Here is a 19280-nt window from a genome sequence, read left to right on the forward strand (position 1 = left end):
GCAGATATCCACTATGTGAATTACAGATATCTGTAACTGAATTACGACTAGTACTAATTCCAGTTTGAGATGTCTACAATTTGATTCTGACTAGTCATAATTCCAGTTCAAGATATCTTTAATTCACCTCAATTAAAGATATCTACATGTCCCATGTTTTGACTAGGCAAAATGACGTTGTAGATATCTGTAACTGGAATTAGTACTAGTCGTAATTCAGTTACAGATATCTGTAATTCACATAGCGGATATCTGCAACTGAATTGTACAAACCCCATACACATGAATGGCAAAAGTGACGTCATTTGTCCTAGGAAGAACGTAGTTGTGGATATCTGAAATGTTCTTTTTGACGAGGCAAAACTGAATTACAGATATCTTGAATAAAAAATCCAACTATTCAAAATGTAATTACGACTATAGTCAGAAAGACGTTGTTGATATCTACAATGTTAATTCCGGATAGTCAAACTTTGCTTTTAAATGTTAAAATGGCTTGCCATACGTGGTATCATATTGAGGTGGTGTGTGTGTGTGTGTGTCTGTGTGTAGACAGACATCCTGTAGAAAGTTAGTTAACATTGTGGAGCAGCTTGCTGCATGTATTTGCATACGAATGAAGAGATCTCCTTAATGCTTAATGTGGTATGTGAAGACAAATACGCTGGCATATATAAATAGTTTATAATTAATTCATTTATTATCTTAATTAGAAAACTCATTAGCATAGAAGGTTATGTTTAATATATAATTGGTAATTAGGATGGGGTGTTAGGTTCATCTTACAGTCTGGTGGGTACACTGCTTCCTCAGTCTGTTCTCTGTCACATTATACATTGTGACTGTATCTGTGGTGTTGTTGTGTTGGAGCGAGCATCAGTTTTTCAGTATGTTTGTTTGTTTGTTTATTAGATGGATCAATTTATACATGCATACTACCACAATATATCAAAAACATCATGATTCATACATATCATATATGAATGCCCTACATTTGTAATATCTTTTCTTTCACTACTATCATAATAATCCTAGTTGTAATACCAATAATGAATTCCCAGTCATATGGTCAGCTGCATTACAGTAGCTGAGCCTTGAGTAGTTTTTTAAAAGTTAATTTGTTTTGTGAGTGAGATATGTGAGGAGGTAAAGAGTTCCAGGACATTATTGAACGATAGATCGCAGAGTGTTTGAGTAGATTCAGTATCAGGTAACCAGAGCTGGCATTTCTGGTGTAGTGGTTATATCTGTCTCTAGTCTTCAATAATTGGTTAAAAACATATGCAGGTGTCTGATTGAATATGATCCGTCAACCATCTTAAAACCATTCTTAAAACCGTCAACCGTTTTAAGAATTATTTTGTCCCAACTTCTATCAAATTTCTTAACGAGTCTGTGCAATAATTCTTATAGTGCTCTTACCATGGTGAATTTATGAGGTGTATGTATGTGCTATGTTGTGGGATGTGTGCAATATGTGCTATGTTATGGGATATGTGCAATGCTGTTGGATTAATATGGCTGAGGTGTATTGTTCTTTTTGTTTTTTGTTTTTGTCATTGTGGCCATTAAGGCATTTATGGCGCAGCTACAGAGTCCAAGACAAATTTCCCTGAACGGGACAATAAAGTTTATCGTATCGTATGATGTTTCTAAAAAAGATCAGAATGTCGTAGCAGAGTTTAACTTCAACTGTGTCGTCATGTATATGAGCTGAAATAATCAGTCGTTTAACTCATGAGTAAAACAAAAAAAAAGATCTTACAACAACTTTAAAAGAACAGGCCAGATGTTGTGCTTCATGGAAGTGAATTGTTTAACAGGAATCAGGCAGATTGTGGGTGTAGGTTTGGTGTGTGAGCGGTGACGTGTAGCTCATCAATGCTGCTGATCAGTTCCCCCGGGGGGGCACCGATCGGTTCGATTGGGGCTGAAGGACGCGTCGCCCTTTGTGATGGAGGCGTAGGTATAAATACAGGAGCCTCTGGTCTCAGCTTCCTGCTGCGGCATGAAGAGCAGTTCACACAGAGGCAGGAAGCAGAAGAAGAAGAGGCTCTACGCTCTGGTAGAAGGCACCACAGGTGAGGCAGCGGCACCGCACCAGAGGAGGTGAGGCCTCGACGAGGAGGAGCGAGGACGATCGTGTGGAGGTGTCGCAGCTTTTAGGATCGGCTTTTTGAAGAGAGAATTGGCTCGTGCTTTTAATTTAGTTCCTGTAAGTTGTCCCAATCAGTGAGTTGTGATTTTTAAAAGAACATTTAAAATCTACTGAGATGCGGAGAAGTTTGACACTGAATGAATGAATGATGAATGTTTTGTGCATTTTGCTCCGAAGCTGCCAGTGCTTTGCCATCGACCATCTCCTCTACAGTATGTAGGTCATGTGCCACATTGATCTCTGTGCTTTGGTTGTAGCACACGAAAGCAGGTCACTGTTTTCCCAAACGGTGAAACTATCAATTAGTTCTCTCTCCGCCCGGAAGCTCTAAATCCAGCATAATTAAAACTGTAGAGCTACAGCTGACCGTTAAGGAGGGTTAGAAAATATTTTTTAAGGATTTCATGAGAAGCTTTTTAACCATAAGAGAAGGATATCAAACTTGTCTCTCTAGTAGAGATAACATGTGAGGGAGTTAGAGCTAAATGGATGCTCTTTAAAGGGTTAGTTCAACATTTTTGGCAAATTGGCCCATTGCCATAACCCCTATAGTTTTAGGAGTAGGTTTGTTACCTTTAATTGTCGGTGCAAGCTGTTTTTAGAACGGCGGAGCAGAGCTGTGAGCTGCTACACTACAGAGGCTAATGGGATTTCTTGGTTTCCCTCATCAAACTCATCAAATACACAATCCAACAACTCCAACTCTCCACGAGAGCGTTTTGGAGTTGTTGGATTGTGTATTTGATGAGTTCAGTTCAGTTCAGTTCAGACAACTTTATTAGTCCCCGGGGGGCAATTCAGTTCAAGCAGTTCTGGCACAAACAACAACCATGGCATAACAACAAGCAGCAGACGACAAACAGGACTTTGATGAGGGAAACCAAGAAATCCCATGAGCCTCCGTAGCGTAGCTCTGAGCAGCTCGCGGCTCTGCTCCGCCGTTCTAAAAACAGCTTGCACCGACAATTAAAGGTAACGAACCTACGGCTAAGACTACAGGGATTATGGCAATTTGACAAAATGTTGAACTACCCCTTTAAAGGATTGGATGGATGACAAGCTTTTTAACCATAACAGAAGGATATCAAACTTGCATTAGATGTCTAGTTTCTCTCTAGTAGAGATAACAAGTGAGGGAGTTAGAGCTAAATGGATTCTCTTTAAGCTGAAGTTTATCTCAGTGTGTGTAACTTCTTTTCTTTTCTTTTTTTTTTTTAATTTTCATAAAACTTTGAATGAATCCCTGCATAATTATTCAGCCAGGGCCACTTAGTCTTATCTGCTGGCACTGACATTGGCTGGAGTGGTGCTTGCCTTGGACCACTGACCGTATCAAGGGAAGATAATAGGTGGAGGCAGAGCTCTGGAGCAGCAGGAGGTCCAGGTCGGACCGAGGGAACAACTGCCCTCAAAACGCCATCACGCATCGCTCAGTCAGCCCTCTCATTGGTTACTCAACCAAGCGCTCGTCTGCTCTGCTCTGCTCTGCAGTCATACCATGTCCTGCGTGCACATGGTATGTTGTTTCATCATGTCCTTGCTTTGCCTTTGTTTTAATCATTTAATATTTGTCCCATCTCCCTTCTTGTCCATCGTGCGTCACCGTAACACATTCCCTCCTCCTGTCCACCATGCTTCCACCTCCACCCCCCCCAAACTTTGTGGACCTATTTTCCTCACTCACGTCGGACACTCGTGCCCACCCCCCCTTCATAAAACTCTCCTCATGCGTCCTCCCTTCTGGTTGGAGATTGCAGAGTGCTCTGTTGCCCCAGTTGCAATGGAGGACAGTGACCATGAGGCTCACTCTTCATCAGACGAGCAGGATTCCCACCCTGCCTCCCCTAATCACAGCAGGGACCATGATGCTGATGAACAGGTACTGGTGACCCCCCATCCCCCCCTTCCCAAAAAAAAACCAACAAAAAAACTTAACTTAACTCTCCCTCCTACTCCCCCATTTATAAAACCATGCTATTTTTACCCCTCAGCTCTCGTATTATTGTGCATAAACATAACGTGCAGAGTGCAGAGTCACACTGAGGCCCTACAGCTGAATTTAAATGGCATCATTTCTTTCTGAGGGTCACTGCATTATTTATCCGTGCGCTTGACGAGCCTGTGGTAACTGGAGTCCAGAGTATATATGCACAGTAGCTTCCACTTCAGCTGCAGTGTCCACTTACAAGGAGGAAAAGCTTCACTTTGTTATTTTTCATCTCGACAGTCAGCCGGTGTGCGTTACAGCTGGAAATCTGGGAATGAAGAATAAACTATGTAGCTAATGACTGATGCTGTCGTCAAATAACAACCATAAAGAAGGACCTTCAGCACTCGCGTTAGCCCTGCAAAATTTATGAAGCGGTCAGGAGGAGATGTTGGAAAAACTGATGGCACAACTTAGTGCTTCTAGAGAGGTACAATTAAACTGGTGCCAGAGGTTCAGCCTCATTGAATGTTAGGTTTGCAGAAATGCAACAACATACAAATCCAATGCCATTTATTAATGTGCCACTGCGGGACCCATCCTCATTAGTTATTATAGGAAGAGATGGCCAGCTGACTCGCACCTATCGTTTATGTTCATGTCTTATTTCATTATGTTTATTGTAGAAATCCCTGATATAAAACGTACATAGCCCACAACCTCATTGGGAATAGTTGCATTATTATTATTATTATTATATGGGTGTATTGTGGGAGGCGTCATAGCACCTGAATAAATATATGCACACAGGAGCGCTCAGTCCATTAGAGTTACAGTGATGCAACAACTAACCATCTACAGAGAAATAAGTGGAAAAAGGATACAAATGTTCATAAATCAAGATATTTAAAATCTGAGAATGACAAAATATGAGTATTAAATAAATAACAATCGATCACCAAGTAAGTAGAAATCTAGCCACACGGCCCAAAAATGTCATTTTGCCAGTTGTCAGTGCTGCGGTCGCTCATTCCCTTTAAAACAATATTTGTGAGTCTTTTACCAGCATAATTAAAGAAGGGTGTCCATCAACATATTTTAATATGTCTCTCTTTTTTAACCTTTATCTGTATCTTGTCTGTCAGACAAAGAGAGACAAGAGGCTTCCAACAATACTGAGCTTATATTATAACAGCACCTTCTCTGACAGTCAGTATTGTATTGTAATAGACTTTAACTCTGTAATTCATTTGCCTCAGGAAGACGGCCATAACATTTCATTGCTCTGTCTGCATAACATTTTCCATAACCATAAAATTTTATGATCTTTTCTAAAAGTTTGCTTTTTTTTTTTTTTTTTTTACTCCCTGGACCTCCATCCATTCCTTTCTTCATCTGCACTCTACCTTTCCTCCTCCCTCCACCTCTTTGCATCCATCATCCTCTGCTTTTTTCTTGCACCACCTTCAACCCGGACGTCTCTCCAGCACTCAAGCCATTCTGACGACTCAGAGGTGGAGAACATTATGCAAGACCCTCCCCACCAAGGAGGGCACCACCACCATCACCATGACCACCAGCAGCAGCATCCCCATGACGGCCCCGAGCCTCATGATGCAGACAGGGAAGCTGCTGGCGGCGACCGCCCCCACACCCCGTCCTACCTGCAGCCCCCGGTGGCCGGTAGGGCCCAGTCCGACCCGGGGGCAGAGCCCGGGCCGCCACACAGCAGGAGTGTGGAGTTTGACCTGTCGTCCCCCGTCAGCCCCTCCAGGCCCAAGAGCCCCTGGGGTCGATTTGACCCTTACGGCAATAACGAGGTAACACAGAGGGGGCTAGTAGCCTGGAGGATGAACTGGACCTGTGCAGCCTATAATAGTTCAGCCTTCAAGGCGACTTCACTTCGCTGGCTTTGTGCTGTGATGTGTTGAGCAGTTCATTTACAGACTGATTGATTCGGTGTGTGACAGAGCTTTGTTGCCTAATGTAGTTTGACTGTCTGTTTGCCTCTGGTGTTGGTCAGGTGGAGCAGTTTGTGTTTGTCGCTCTGAGAGGACAGAAGCTCCTGCTGAGCTCAGTTCAATTCAATTCAATTCAATTCAATTCAATTCATAAATTAAGGACTGCACAACAAGTCGGCAGAATTTGCTTTCGGCACAGCATAGTACCAGCACATAGTAGCTACTGTGTGGCAACAGACATCAGTTATACATTTAAAGGGATAGTTCAACATTTTGGCAAATTGGCCAATTGCCATAATCCCTATAGTTTTAGGAGTAAGTTCGTTACCTTTAATTGTCGGTGCAAGCTGTTTTTAGAACGGCGGAGCAGAGCCGTGAGCTGCTCAGAGCTACGCTACGGAGGCTCATTATGGGATTTCTTGGTTTCCCTCATCAAACTCATCAAATACACAATCCAACAACTCCACAACGCTCTGGTGGACAAGTTGTGACCTGCACATTCACCACGCTATGAGATAATAACACAACGTTACCAGACAGAGTTGTTTTAGAGGTAAATACAGAGACTTCTTGATGAAAAACTGTCCCTGAAGGCAACGCACATCAGCGGTTTTGCATGAATTTACCTCTAAAACAGCGCCGTCTCGTAACGTTCCATTATTATCTCATAGCGTGGTGAATGTGCAGCTCACAACTTGTCCACGACAGCCTTTTGGAGTTGTTGGGTTGTGTATTTGATGAGTTTGATGAGGAAAACCAAGAAATTCCCTTAGCCTCCATAGAATAGCCCTGAGCAGCCTGCCACTCCGCTCCTCCGTTCTAAAAATAGCTTGCACCGACAATTAAAGGTAACGAACCTACTGCTATGACTATAGGGATTATGGCAATGGGCCAATATGCCAAAATGTTGAACTATCCCTTTAAACATACATGAGCAGACATCAACATTAGACCAGACATTTACATACATACAGACTATACATTTAACACAGATGGAGTTTGGAGATGAGTGGAGTTCAGTAGCCTGATGGCAGTGGGAAAAAGCTGTTTTTGAACCGGGTTGTTTTTGTTGAAATGGACCTAAAGCGTCTTAATCTGCCAGAGGGCAACAGTTGAAACAGGTGGTTGGATCAGAGATTATTTTATGTGCTCTTGTTATTGTGCGTTTATGGTGAAGTGAATCAAGTGATGGGAGCTGTTGACTTTGTTTAGGTGTTTACTTGTGGGAAGTTTTGTGAATGATATAAACAAATGTTTGCTCATCGCATTGAAATCCTCTTTGTTTCTCCACACAGTCATGTCTACAAGCTCATGTGTGTGTTTATCTTTGTATTTTTTAGGACCAGGACAAGGAATACGTGGGTTTTGCGACGTTGCCAAACCAGGTGCATCGTAAGTCAGTCAAGAAAGGATTTGACTTCACACTCATGGTGGCAGGTAAATCCTCTTCTGCACATTAGCAGAAATTTGATCTTAAAGGGATAGTTCACCCAAAATTGAAATTTCTTGGGTCTCGGCGTAGCAGTGCATGTCCATATAACGGTTGCAAATGGATACCAACTGTCTTCGTAACAAAAAGACACACCAAAAAACATCCAAATACCTCCATAGTGCTTGTATGTATGTCCGTCTTGTATTGAAGCCCCGAAATGCGAAATTGTTCTGAATATAATTAAATAGCCTAAGTCTATATTTCAAGCTTGTTTTGTAGCGGAAGCTTCTCGAAGCTCCTCTTCCCGGTTCGACACATTTGGACGAACTGGGAAGAGGAGCTCCGCTGCAAAACAAGCTTGAAATATAGACTTATTTAAATTTTTTCGGGACACATACGAGCAGCATGGAGGTATTTGGATGTTTTTTGGTGTGTCTTTTTGTTACGAAGACAGTTGGTATCCATTTGCAACCGTTATATGGACATGCACTGCTACACCGAGACCCCCTGTAACTCAGAGAAGCCACGGAGGACTCTGAAACTTCTCCCAGCCCTTAGTCCACATGAGGGTGAGTAGATAATGAAATTATAATAGATAAGTGAAATTTCAATTTTGGGTGAACTATCCCTTTAAGCCCAGACTTCAACTTTCAAGATCGCTGAACACGCTCTCTTAATCTGACTCTTCTTGTCTGTGTTGTTCTTTGTTTGAAGGGGAGTCGGGCCTGGGGAAGTCCACTCTGGTCAACAGCCTGTTTCTTACAGACCTTTACAAAGATAGGAAGCTGCTCAACGCTGAAGGTGAGGGGAGCTCCGGCTTTTTCATGGCTTTGTTTTTTTCTTTTTGCTTTGTGAGAAAATATTTGTTCTACGCTTTATGATTTCTGATATTAAAACAACACTGGTTTTGTTTGTGTCCGTCCTCCAGAGCGAATCACACAAACAGTAGAAATCACCAAACACACAGTGGATATAGAAGAGAAAGGCGTCAAACTAAAGCTCACCATCGTGGACACCCCTGGGTTCGGGGACGCTGTGAACAACACTGAATGGTACGAACATCTAACACTGCATCAGATGAAGCCACGAGTACAGCTGTCTAACCTCCTCTCTGCACTCTGCTGTGGTTAAAGGGATAGTTCAACATTTTGGCGAAAAACTGGCCCCGATGGGAACGCACATCAGCGGTTTTGCATGAATTTACCACGAAAACTACTCTGTCTACCGTAATAACGTTATTATCTCATAGCGTGGTGAATGTGCAGGTCACAACTTGTCCACCGGAGCGTTTTGGAGTTGTTGGATTGTGTATTTGATGAGTTTGATGAGGGAAACCAAGAAATCCCATTAACCTCAGTAGCGTAGCTCTGAGCAGCTCACGGCTCTGCTCCGCCGTTCTAAAAATAGCTTGCACTGACAAGTAAAGGTAACGAACCTACTGCTATAAAACTATAGGGATTATGGCAATGGGCCAATTAGCCAAAATGTTGAACTATCCCTTTAAGGGGAACTATGCAAATCCAGTTGCTTTTCTGTTGTTTTGCTAACCCTCCTCCCGGCCATGTGCATTTGTTTACAACTCCGGCAAGAAATCAATTAATAGAGCGGCACGCAACATTATTTAACATATATGTGCTACTGTACAGTATGATTTGTATATCCATGTAGTTTTATCTGTCATAAACAAGATATTAGGGGTTACTGGGTGCATCATGGGGTTATGACAATGGGCCAATTTGCCAAAATGTTGATCTATCCCTTTAACAAAGTCATGTGCAACAGTGCAGCAGTTGCCTCAGAGACTGAACGTCCCTGTGTGTGTGTGTGTGTGTGTGTGTGTGTGTGTGTGTGTGTGTGTGTGTGTGTGTGTGTGTGTGTGTGTGTGTGTGTGTGTGTGTGTGTGTGTGTGTGTGTGTGTACTATGTTCCCACTGTAGCTGGAAGTCGGTGGCCGACTACATCGACCAGCAGTTCGAGCAGTACTTCAGGGACGAGAGCGGCCTCAACCGCAAGAACATCCAGGACAACCGCGTACACTGCTGCCTCTATTTCATCTCACCCTTCGGTCACGGGTATGACGAGGCTGCAGCTCCTCTAGGGGATTAGTTATAGCCCTGCCTCTCTTTTTAATGGGGAAAATTAACTCCTTTACCGCAGTGTAGAATGTCCTGTGCTGGCATTTGTATCACAACCAGCCGGAGGAATGAGGAGGAAGCCAGTGTTTCCATTACCAAAAAAATACAGTACACATCCCAGCAGCTTGCAGGTTCCTTCACAGCCTTTATCCTACACACACACACACACACACACACACACACACACACACACACAGACACAGCTACCTGAGTAATTGAGATTTATCGTAAATATCTAGCGTTCACTTGCAGTGCACTCAGCCCCATTAATAGTTAAAGCAGCGGGCTCTTGCCCCCAGAGTTAAAGCAGTCCCCCGCTGCCTTCAGGTGGATTTACATCTGGTGCAGCGCTTTTGCTCTAATCAAATGTTTGTGCCGAGTGCTGATGTGGTGCTTTTTTTCAGCACATGGGTGCACGTGCACCGTTCCACATTACTGAGCTCATTTAGGAAGTAAATATACCATAAACCTCAAGTAATGCTGCATAGCAGTGCTGTTGTCAGAGTCTCAGTGATGGAGAGACTGCTCCCTCTGTTGATGAACTGCAGTCATTACTCACTTAGTTAGTACACTGTGAGGTCACCCAGACAGCACACAGTGGCATTTACATTCACATTAGCTTCATACAAATAGAAATCATTACTGAACTTATTTCCACAGTTGCCCCTTGTCCAGCATGTATGGAAATGTTTATGTAGGATGTAATTGGTTGAAAAAGATAGATAGATAGATAGATAGATAGATAGATAGATAGATAGATAGATAGATAGATAGATAGATAGATAGATAGATAGATAGATAGATGAGTGTATTTGTCATTTCCAAGGAAAATTGTTTTCAGAGCGGCCTCGAGAAGTGCAACTTACAGACATTAACATACATTCCCACATTTCATACACCACAATTACATAGAGGCATAAGAAGGTAAAACATAAGACATAAGACCCCGCACCCCACATTTACATGTGCATTCCCACTGGTTATGTTCTTTTCATTGTCTTACTTAGTTCAGCTATGGCAGATGGGATGGAGCTTTTGTTGAATTTTATTTTCTTCACCTGATCTTGAGTAAGTGTTGATTTCCTGTGTGTAGAGTTACTGTTCTTCATTATGTACGTGTTGTATCTCCTCCAGCCTTCGGCCTTTGGATGTGGAGTTCATGAAGGCTCTCCACGAGAAGGTGAACATCGTCCCTATCCTGGCTAAAGCCGACACACTCACCCCGAGTGAGGTGAAGAAAAAGAAAATCAAGGTCAGAAAGATCTGAGTCAGTAGTTAGATAGTTTTACTGTCCACATGTTTGAATGAAACTGAAACTACGCAGCGGGGAAGCATTTGTTTTCTCGAGTAGAAACGTTATTCAACACTCTGTGCTGCCTGCGTCCCCACCGCAGATCAGAGAGGAGATCGAGCAGTACGGCATCAAGATCTACCAGTTCCCCGACTGTGACTCGGACGAGGACGAGGAGTTCAAGCAGCAGGACCTGGAGCTGAAGGTGAGACTCTGAGGTTTATACTCTCTCAGTGAAGCAGCGTGTTGTTGACTGACAACATAGATCGGACACAAAGCATGCCGTCGTCCCAGTCACATCAGAGAGGACGATCCGTTTATGAAGTGCAGTGATGCCAGAGTGAATTTACAGAACATTCATGTCCAGTTGGTGGCCACAGCAAAGACACAGAGGGGCAGTTTATCTATCAGTGCTTGTGACCATGAGTAGCCTATGTTAAAGGTACATTGTGTAAGAATTACTCCCACCTTTGTTAAACTCTGCTCTGAGCATTCCACCAGAGCCTTAAGATCTGTCTCAAGTGGAGATTGTAACATCCCTAAGCGTAGCTCTGCCTTTGCTCAATCTGCCTTCTCTTAAATCTGTCAAATCATGGAACAATCTTCCAACTAATCTGAAACTTTGTACAGACTTCAATGTTTTCTCCCGGGAAGTCAAACAATGGATCCTAAGAAATCAGACATGTCAGCATTAATCATGATTTTAATAACTGTATGTTTTGTTAACTGATATGAAATAGGACTATGTCCTGAGTGTTTGTGATGTGTGAGAGGGTGTTTATGCACATGTGTATGGATGTTTAGAATGCTATGTAAATTGATAATTCTTATATTTCTATTGTTCTTATTCACCTGCCCAGGGACTACGGATGGAAAGTAGCTAGTAAACTAAATCCGGTACAAGGCATCTCGTCTCATCTCGAGACTAATGTTATTTTGTACATTGTCCCTGATACAAATAAACTTATTAAATTAAACTAAATCTAGCGGTGCGGTTGTAGATCGCAAGCAACTCAGTCGTATTTTTCATGCTTCATTCACGTGAAATCGGTTAGACGGCAGACGGACGACAGCCGCTGCACGTAACGGCTTAAACAAGCCTCTATGTAAACAAGTGGCCCGTCAGCACGAGGCAAAACAATACACGTGACAATATGTTGTCAATGCGATATCGTATTGTTTTACCCGACCCACGTTTTACCGGCTTTCTCTGGACTTCTGTGACTAAAATGACATCTGGTTTGTTACAGACGGCCGTTTTTCCGACTGCACCTGAATGCAGCATTACCCGCTCCATGTAGATATGAATGATATGAACGGCTCATTCAGAGCTGAAAGGAACACTTCAGTTTGTTGATGGGGGGATTACTGGTTAATGAAAAACAGACTTTTGAACGAAATAATCAATTTTCGTGAATAGATAACAGGAGAAGTTACACAATGTACCTTTAAAAAACAAACAAACATCGTGATAAAAAAAAAAAATGGGTGAGGGGATTATCCCTCCGAATGACATTAACCAGAGATGAGTAAGGAGGAAGGGAAGATGTGGAAGAGAGCTGGACAAAGGCATCAAGAGGTGTGGAAAGAAAAAAACAAAACAGTGGTAAACACATCTGCACTGCACCACTCAGTGCTGCACCAGTCCACTCGTCTACACACACGCTGCTGCCAGACATCTTTGGAAACACATTTTTGATTTCTTACGGTCCTCTGTGCTCTCCCCCCAAAAGGAAAGCATTCCCTTTGCAGTGATCGGCAGCAACACGGTGGTGGAGGCCAAAGGGAAGAGGGTGAGGGGCCGTCTGTACCCCTGGGGCATCGTAGAAGGTTGGTGCATCCTCATCACAAGTTAAAGTTTGATTTGTAGGAAGAGAATATTTAAAAAAAAATAAATAAATAAAAAAATCAAGATCATTTTTAGCATCTTAAAGGGATAGTTCAACATTTTAGCAAATTGGCCCATTGCCATAATCCCTATAGTCTTAGGAGTAGGTTCCCTTTATTACCTTTATTTGGTGCAAGCTATTTTTAGAACGGCGGAGCAGAGCCGCGAGCTGCTCAGATGGAGGCTAATGGGATTTCTTGGTTTCCCTCATCGAACTCATCAAATACACAATCCAACAACTCCAAAACGCTCTGGTGGACAAATTGTGGCCTGCATATTCACCACACTGAGATAATAACAGAACGTTACAAGATGGAGTTGTTTTCGAGGTAAATACAGAGACTGTTTGCTGAAAAACTGCCCGGACGGGAACGTGGATCAGCAGTTTTGCATGAATTTCCCTCTAAAACAACTCTGTCTCGTAACGTTCCATTATTATCTCACAGCGTGGTGAATGTGCAGGTCACAACTTGTCTACGAGAGCATTTTGGAGTTGTTGGATTGTGTATTTGATGAGTTTGATGAGGGAAACCAAGAAATCCCATGAGCCTCCGTAGCGTAGCTCTGAGCAGCTCACAGCTCTGCTCCGCCGTTCTAAAAACAGCTTGCACCGACAATTAAAGGTACAACGAACCTACTGCTATATGACTATAGGGATTATGGCAATGGGCCAATTTGCTAAGATGTTGAACTATACCTTTAAGTCTTGTCAGATGTTGCATATGTCTTGTACAGCTGCTAGTGACAGTGACAGTTTGGAAGAACACTCTTACATATTATTGTAACGGACCTTGGTGCTGTGGTTTTCAGTGGAGAACTCGGCGCACTGTGACTTTGTGAAGCTGAGGAACATGCTGGTTCGCACGCACATGCAAGACCTGAAGGACGTGACCCGGGAGACCCACTACGAGAACTACAGAGCCCAGTGCATCCAGAGCATGACCCGCATGGTGGTGAAGGAACGGAACCGCAAGTACGCTCATACCGACCCACAAAGAAACACACAACTACACTGTCTTTTATTTACATGGATTTACAACAATTTACAGATGGAGATTGTAAAATAATGATATTTATGTAGAGAATTTAGTTATTGTAGTTAAACAATATATGTTTTATATCCTTAAAGCAGAAGTAAGCGATCCGGTGGTTTTGGCTAACTTCTTGTCAGCCGATGGAGTTAGCAGTCCCCGCCCTCGTCCCTACGTCACCACATTCAGGCGCATCCCTTGGCTGCACACACAGAGAGGACCGCCCCTTTATGCCGTTCTCTCTCCTCATTGGATAAAGGTTGTAGGATACAAGGAAAGTTTTCTCCTCGGCTCAGAGCAGAGCAGAGTGACTGACAGACCCGTGTTTCAGACCAAACACTCTATAGAAGTGATTGCTGTCGGAAGATAGAACTATTTAAGACTTAGATTAACACAAATATTCCGCTTACTTCTGCTTTAAATATGTACAGCGCCGTGAAAAATTACTGGCCCCCTTCTTGATTTCTTACTTTTTTGCATATCTGTCACACTTAAATCAATCAAATGATTGGATATTACCTACCTGGTCCTATGTGAAAAGGAAATTGCCTCCCCTTGTTAAATCAACTGTGATAAACCTTTTTTTTTTTTAAAGCTGAGTTCAATTTCACTGTCCACGCACCCTGACCTGATCACTGTCAGACCAGTTGAATCAAAGTCTGACAAAGTGAAGTAGCTAAGAGATCTCAAAAAGCAACACATCACGCTACGATCTCAAGAAATTAAGGAAAAGATGAAAAAACAAAGTCAGTGACATCTTTCAGTCTGGAAAGTGTTACACAGCCGTTTCTAAAGTTCTGGGACTCCAGTGAATCACAGTGAGAGTTATTATGAACAGGAAGGGGGCAAATCATCGGCCTACCCTTGACCTGCTCTCTCCTTCTGTGTGACCTGCTGCGACAGCTGCATTTAACACTGTGGATGAACTTGAATGAAAAACTGACTGTGAATGTTGGATGCATCCCCTCTCTCTGCAGTAAACTAACCAGGGAGAGTGGTACAGACTTCCCCATCCCCGTGGTGCCCGGCGTGACGGACAGCGAGACAGAAAAGCTCATCCGAGAGAAAGACGAGGAGGTACGGCACGCCGACCACCAAGCGGAGGCACATCGGCGCCAACACGGTCACGACCACAAGTCTGACCACAGTTCAGACGCTCGTCCTGACCCAGCGACGCACTCAGATCAGTTACAAGACGAAGCTCTCTGAGTGTTTATATTCAGTTTAATCTTTCTGTGACGCACACTCAGGTCATGTTTCAGAAGCTGACAATGAGTAGCCTCAAAAACATGAATGGGTGTTTTTATACATTCAGATCTCCTGGTTTGAAAACAGTTTGTCGCTGGTACTTCAGGTGTAATCATTTCCATTTTAGATGTGCTCATCAGCCGTGCACTTCAGGCGGCATCCTGGGAACTATTTTGCACAACAATATGTTGCATGTGTGCATGACATATATGTCGTCACATAGGGATTGTTGCCAGGTTTTTCAGCGTGTGGCTGTTTCTATAGCTCAACCTTGAGCTGAGCCCCGGGGTAATAAACTTGTTCCGTGGTTGGTTCAACACCGACAGTGCAGTGTTAACACCTAAGGAAAGAATTCAACAATTTTCAGTACCATATGAATTTTTATGCATTGGCAAAAATAAAACAGTATGAAATATAATATAATATAATATAATAAAAAATAATATATAAAATCAACAGAGTAGGCTTTGGTTAGATTGAATTATTTTATTCTATATTATTCTAATTATATATTATATAATAATTATTTATTATTAGTTAAGTAATGATTCCCTTTATGTTCCTCATATTTTAATTCTACACAGTCAGTGTGATTATTTTCCAGTCAAGGTAACTGAAGATGAGCTGAGCAGGAATACGTCATTGTCATTCAACCTCTTTTCCTCTTCCCCATTAAAACCATTTATTTTGTCAAATAAACACATCATTTGTCCAACTTTTTTTTATTTTTTTTATTTTTTAACCAATCTCTCTTGATTATTACCGTAACTTTATACTGTTTCAGTCTTTTGGGATGTTATAATCAGGGCATGTATTGTACTGCACAAAGTACAATGCACACTGCAAGACAAGTAAATTGCATTGCTTAACTTTTTCCAGTTTCCAAAAAATCCCCAAATCCTTATAATTATTGTCATGATAAATCTAAAATAAAAGATTATACGAGTTGATTTTTCACAGAACAGAACATAACAGAAGTTCAGCTCTATAGCAGCTATATATTTTAATTTCCTGAAATGGTTCCCTGCCGTCACTCAACTCATCTCCTGAGTGTTATTGATTTGTTGTCCGTGTGCAGTCATGTGTAAATAACCGGCTTGTACAAGAGGCTGTGCAGCCGCGTTCAGACCATGTGCACCCAGGGCCGTTGCTAGGAATTCTGGGCCCCCTTAAAGAATAATAAAGTGGGCCCCTCCCCCTAACTTTTCCTTTTTTTTTCTTAGACTACGTATGTATTATCGTTTTTTATTTAGCCTTTTTTGTTTTGATGCTTAATGCAGCATTACACTGCAAAAACTCAAGTATCTTAGCAAGAATATTTGTCTTATTTCTAGTCAAAATGTAATTTCTAGTCAAAACAAATCTCATTCTACTTAAAATAAGACACATCATATTAAAAGTAGCTTGTTTTTAGACACTTTTTACTTCTTTCAAGCATATTTTCACTAGGCAAATTTTTCTTCCTTATTACAAGCACAAAAAACTTACTTTCACTGGCAGGATTTTTCTATTTATTGTGAATTTAAGTGAAAATGATCTAAGAACAAGTGAATTTTTAGGTAATGAGTCTTATTTTAAGTGGAAAGAGATTAGTTTTGACTAGAAATGAGACATTTGGACAAGAAATAAGACAAATATTCTTGGAAAGATGTTGAGTTTTTTACAGTGTACTATGAGTATTAGTCAGGGTCTTACGCAGAATAAGGCCCTGTGTGCACCAGAACCGCCGTGAATGTAATGGAGGATGTTAAAGGTTATTGCCGTGGTGACTGACGCTGGTCTCCTCTCTCTTCACAGCTGCGACGGATGCAGGAGATGCTCCAGAGGATCCAGGATCAAATGCACACTCAGAAAGATGCCTATTAAAAAAACAGTACACCAGTCAGTCAGAGGTGTGTATATGTGTCTCTCCTTCACTGGGATTTAAGAAAAAATGGACGTTGACATCCCTACGTGTTCACCCACCCACCCACCACTCGACTCCATCAGCAGCAGCAGCCGTGGTAAGCTGATCTGACATCTGCAGCAGTTCAACGACTCTAATCTCTGACATTAAAGGCTGAAACACTGCTGCAGAAACACTCCACCCTCCTCCACTCCACGCCACGCCACTCCACTGTTTCTGTTTCTGTTTCTGTTCTGTCAAAAAATATATTTAAAAAGTGTTTATGAGGTTTACATCCAAGTACTGGTGACCCGCTCAGAGATTTATAAGCACGCATTAATGGTGCAGGTGTTTATTTTTTATTATCCTTATAGGCCAAATGCATATATATACTGTCATAATTTAATTTTCTATATTACAGTATGCTCATAAACATTTTTTCTACTGTTTTTTTTTTTTTTTTTCATCTTTAACGGAACGTGTTTCTGATTTTATTTAAAACACTGTTCAACGTTATGTATGGATGTTTGTTTTATGTAGCGCCTCCTGCTGGTTAATTTGGTCTAATCTTTCTTTTTAAATTTTTTGTTTTATTAACGTCGCATGTTTGTCATTAGTTGCCACCTCCGCTGCCTGTCTGACAGCATGGATGTTAGCAGCTCACACTAGAAACCGCTGCTTACTGATCGCCATATAAACATTGAAAATAATCGTACTTTTTAAACGACAGAAAATATCTTTATTTTATTTTTTGGGGAGGAGGATTCCCCAAAGCAGAACTGTTTCAGAAGCAGTTCACGCCACAAATCCATCAGGTGAACAGTGAGTGAGTGTCCAAGGGAAGGGTCGCACCACAGACCGTGCAGTCTGTTGAGTTGTGCATGTGTTTAGTGAAGGTCACCCAGATCTCAGATTAATGAGTGATGATGATAAGGTTATTTATGGACAGCGGGAAAATAATTTTTATTTTGGTCGGTTACAATGATTTCCTCACTTCGAGGGAACTCATATGTTGGTTGTGCGCTAACCTTTACCTTTATCTTATAATCAAAGCCAACAATGATGAACTTAATTTTCCTAAATTATCCTTTTCAGAGTGTGAGCTTTGTTTTTTATTTTTATTTACATGAAGAATATTGTTGTGGAATAACTTTTTTCAAAGAATTAGTTTGAGTACAACCCTTATTTTTTTGGACTCTGCCATGTATGTGAGTGACCTTTGTTTAAAAAAAGAAAAAAAGACATTCCTTTAGCTTCTGTACCAGAGTCAGGTATGGCGTTTTCTTCCTCTTTTCTTAATTTGTTTGTTTTATATTAATTTTGTCTCATGTTATTCTACTTTTTGGAGTATATTTATGTAATAAATTTGTAAATGAAAAGCAGATGGAGAGGACAACATGTACAAATTCTAATATTGTAATAAAATATGACTATAATTTCATGTCTCCATCACACATTGGGTTTGGCTTTATTTTGTGAAAACAGAAGCAGAATTTAAATGTCACGACTGGATTTTAACTAATGGGTTTGTCACACATCTTTTTTTTAATTATTTTTATCGACTTACACTGAGTCAGATTGTCATCAGTTAAAACTTTGCATGGAAACATTTGGAAACCACTGGGCAAATCATGTATTTTTCTAATCATCATAAGTATAATGCAATCTTCAAATGTTGATGTTCTGTTATTTCTTATTTGATGAAGAGAAATGATTCATATAGAAAGTTTGCATGGTTTTTCTTTTAGATGACTTAATTTTGGAAATAGCTATAAGGCCAAACAGATTTTCGTTGCTGCTTGAGTTGCTGCACTTTGACTCTCTTCATAATTAGTGGGGACATTTCTCTCCTCTGTCCATGAAGTTTTACACAATAACTCAGAGCAGAACATTCCCGTGCACCCTCAGGCTGAAGAGTTAGTGAAGGAGGTTGTTAGCCCAAACATTTGCACACTTCCTGTTTAGTTTTTCCTCTTGTTTTGAAAAGTAACAGCATTGTTGTACTTTTTTCAAAAAGGGTTATTATTATTATTACTATTATCACCTTTAAAAACTCAACTAAATGTAATGCAATAAGCAGCAAGAGCAGAGTTCTGATTTGTCAACAGCTAATATGTGGCCCCGCCCCCTCAGGCCTCTAACTAACAGCTGTAGTTAATTGCTTGTTAATTAGCTCATGTGGCCCATTAAACATTAGTCTCAGACATGAACTCTACTAAGACGTGTTAAACAGGCCTGTATTGTATCTTATTTGTGTTTTGCCGCCTCTCTGTCGACCTGTTGAAGAGTTCACCAGCTTCATGGTGAACAAAGGGGCGGCCATCT

The 19280-nt window shown here is 41.4% G+C and overlaps 1 protein-coding gene across 2 annotated transcripts in view; it reads left to right on the forward strand.

The window, feature by feature from the left end:
• septin4b (septin 4b) overlaps positions 1-16988 on the forward strand; it is a gene marked incomplete at its 5' end in the record, with an annotated part of 68862 nt that extends 51874 nt beyond the window's left edge. Inside the window, 12 exons of one of the 2 annotated variants that reach the window (XM_083984806.1) lie at positions 3905-4037; positions 5573-5905; positions 7387-7483; positions 8193-8279; positions 8407-8530; positions 9415-9549; positions 10747-10864; positions 11007-11108; positions 12637-12733; positions 13602-13764; positions 14800-14899; positions 16868-16988. In XM_083984806.1, coding sequence (XP_083840932.1) covers positions 3905-4037; positions 5573-5905; positions 7387-7483; positions 8193-8279; positions 8407-8530; positions 9415-9549; positions 10747-10864; positions 11007-11108; positions 12637-12733; positions 13602-13764; positions 14800-14899; positions 16868-16936 — 1558 coding nt within the window. In that variant the 3' untranslated portion in view covers positions 16937-16988. The remainder of the gene's footprint in view (positions 1-3904; positions 4038-5572; positions 5906-7386; positions 7484-8192; positions 8280-8406; positions 8531-9414; positions 9550-10746; positions 10865-11006; positions 11109-12636; positions 12734-13601; positions 13765-14799; positions 14900-16867) is intronic. The other variant, XM_083984807.1, reaches the window with a different exon arrangement.
• Positions 16989-19280: the final 2292 nt, after the last annotated feature.

The sequence above is a fragment of the Trachurus trachurus genome, assembly GCF_905171665.1.
Source record: "Trachurus trachurus genome assembly, chromosome: 13".
In the NCBI taxonomy this organism is placed as follows: Eukaryota; Metazoa; Chordata; class Actinopteri; order Carangiformes; family Carangidae; genus Trachurus; species Trachurus trachurus.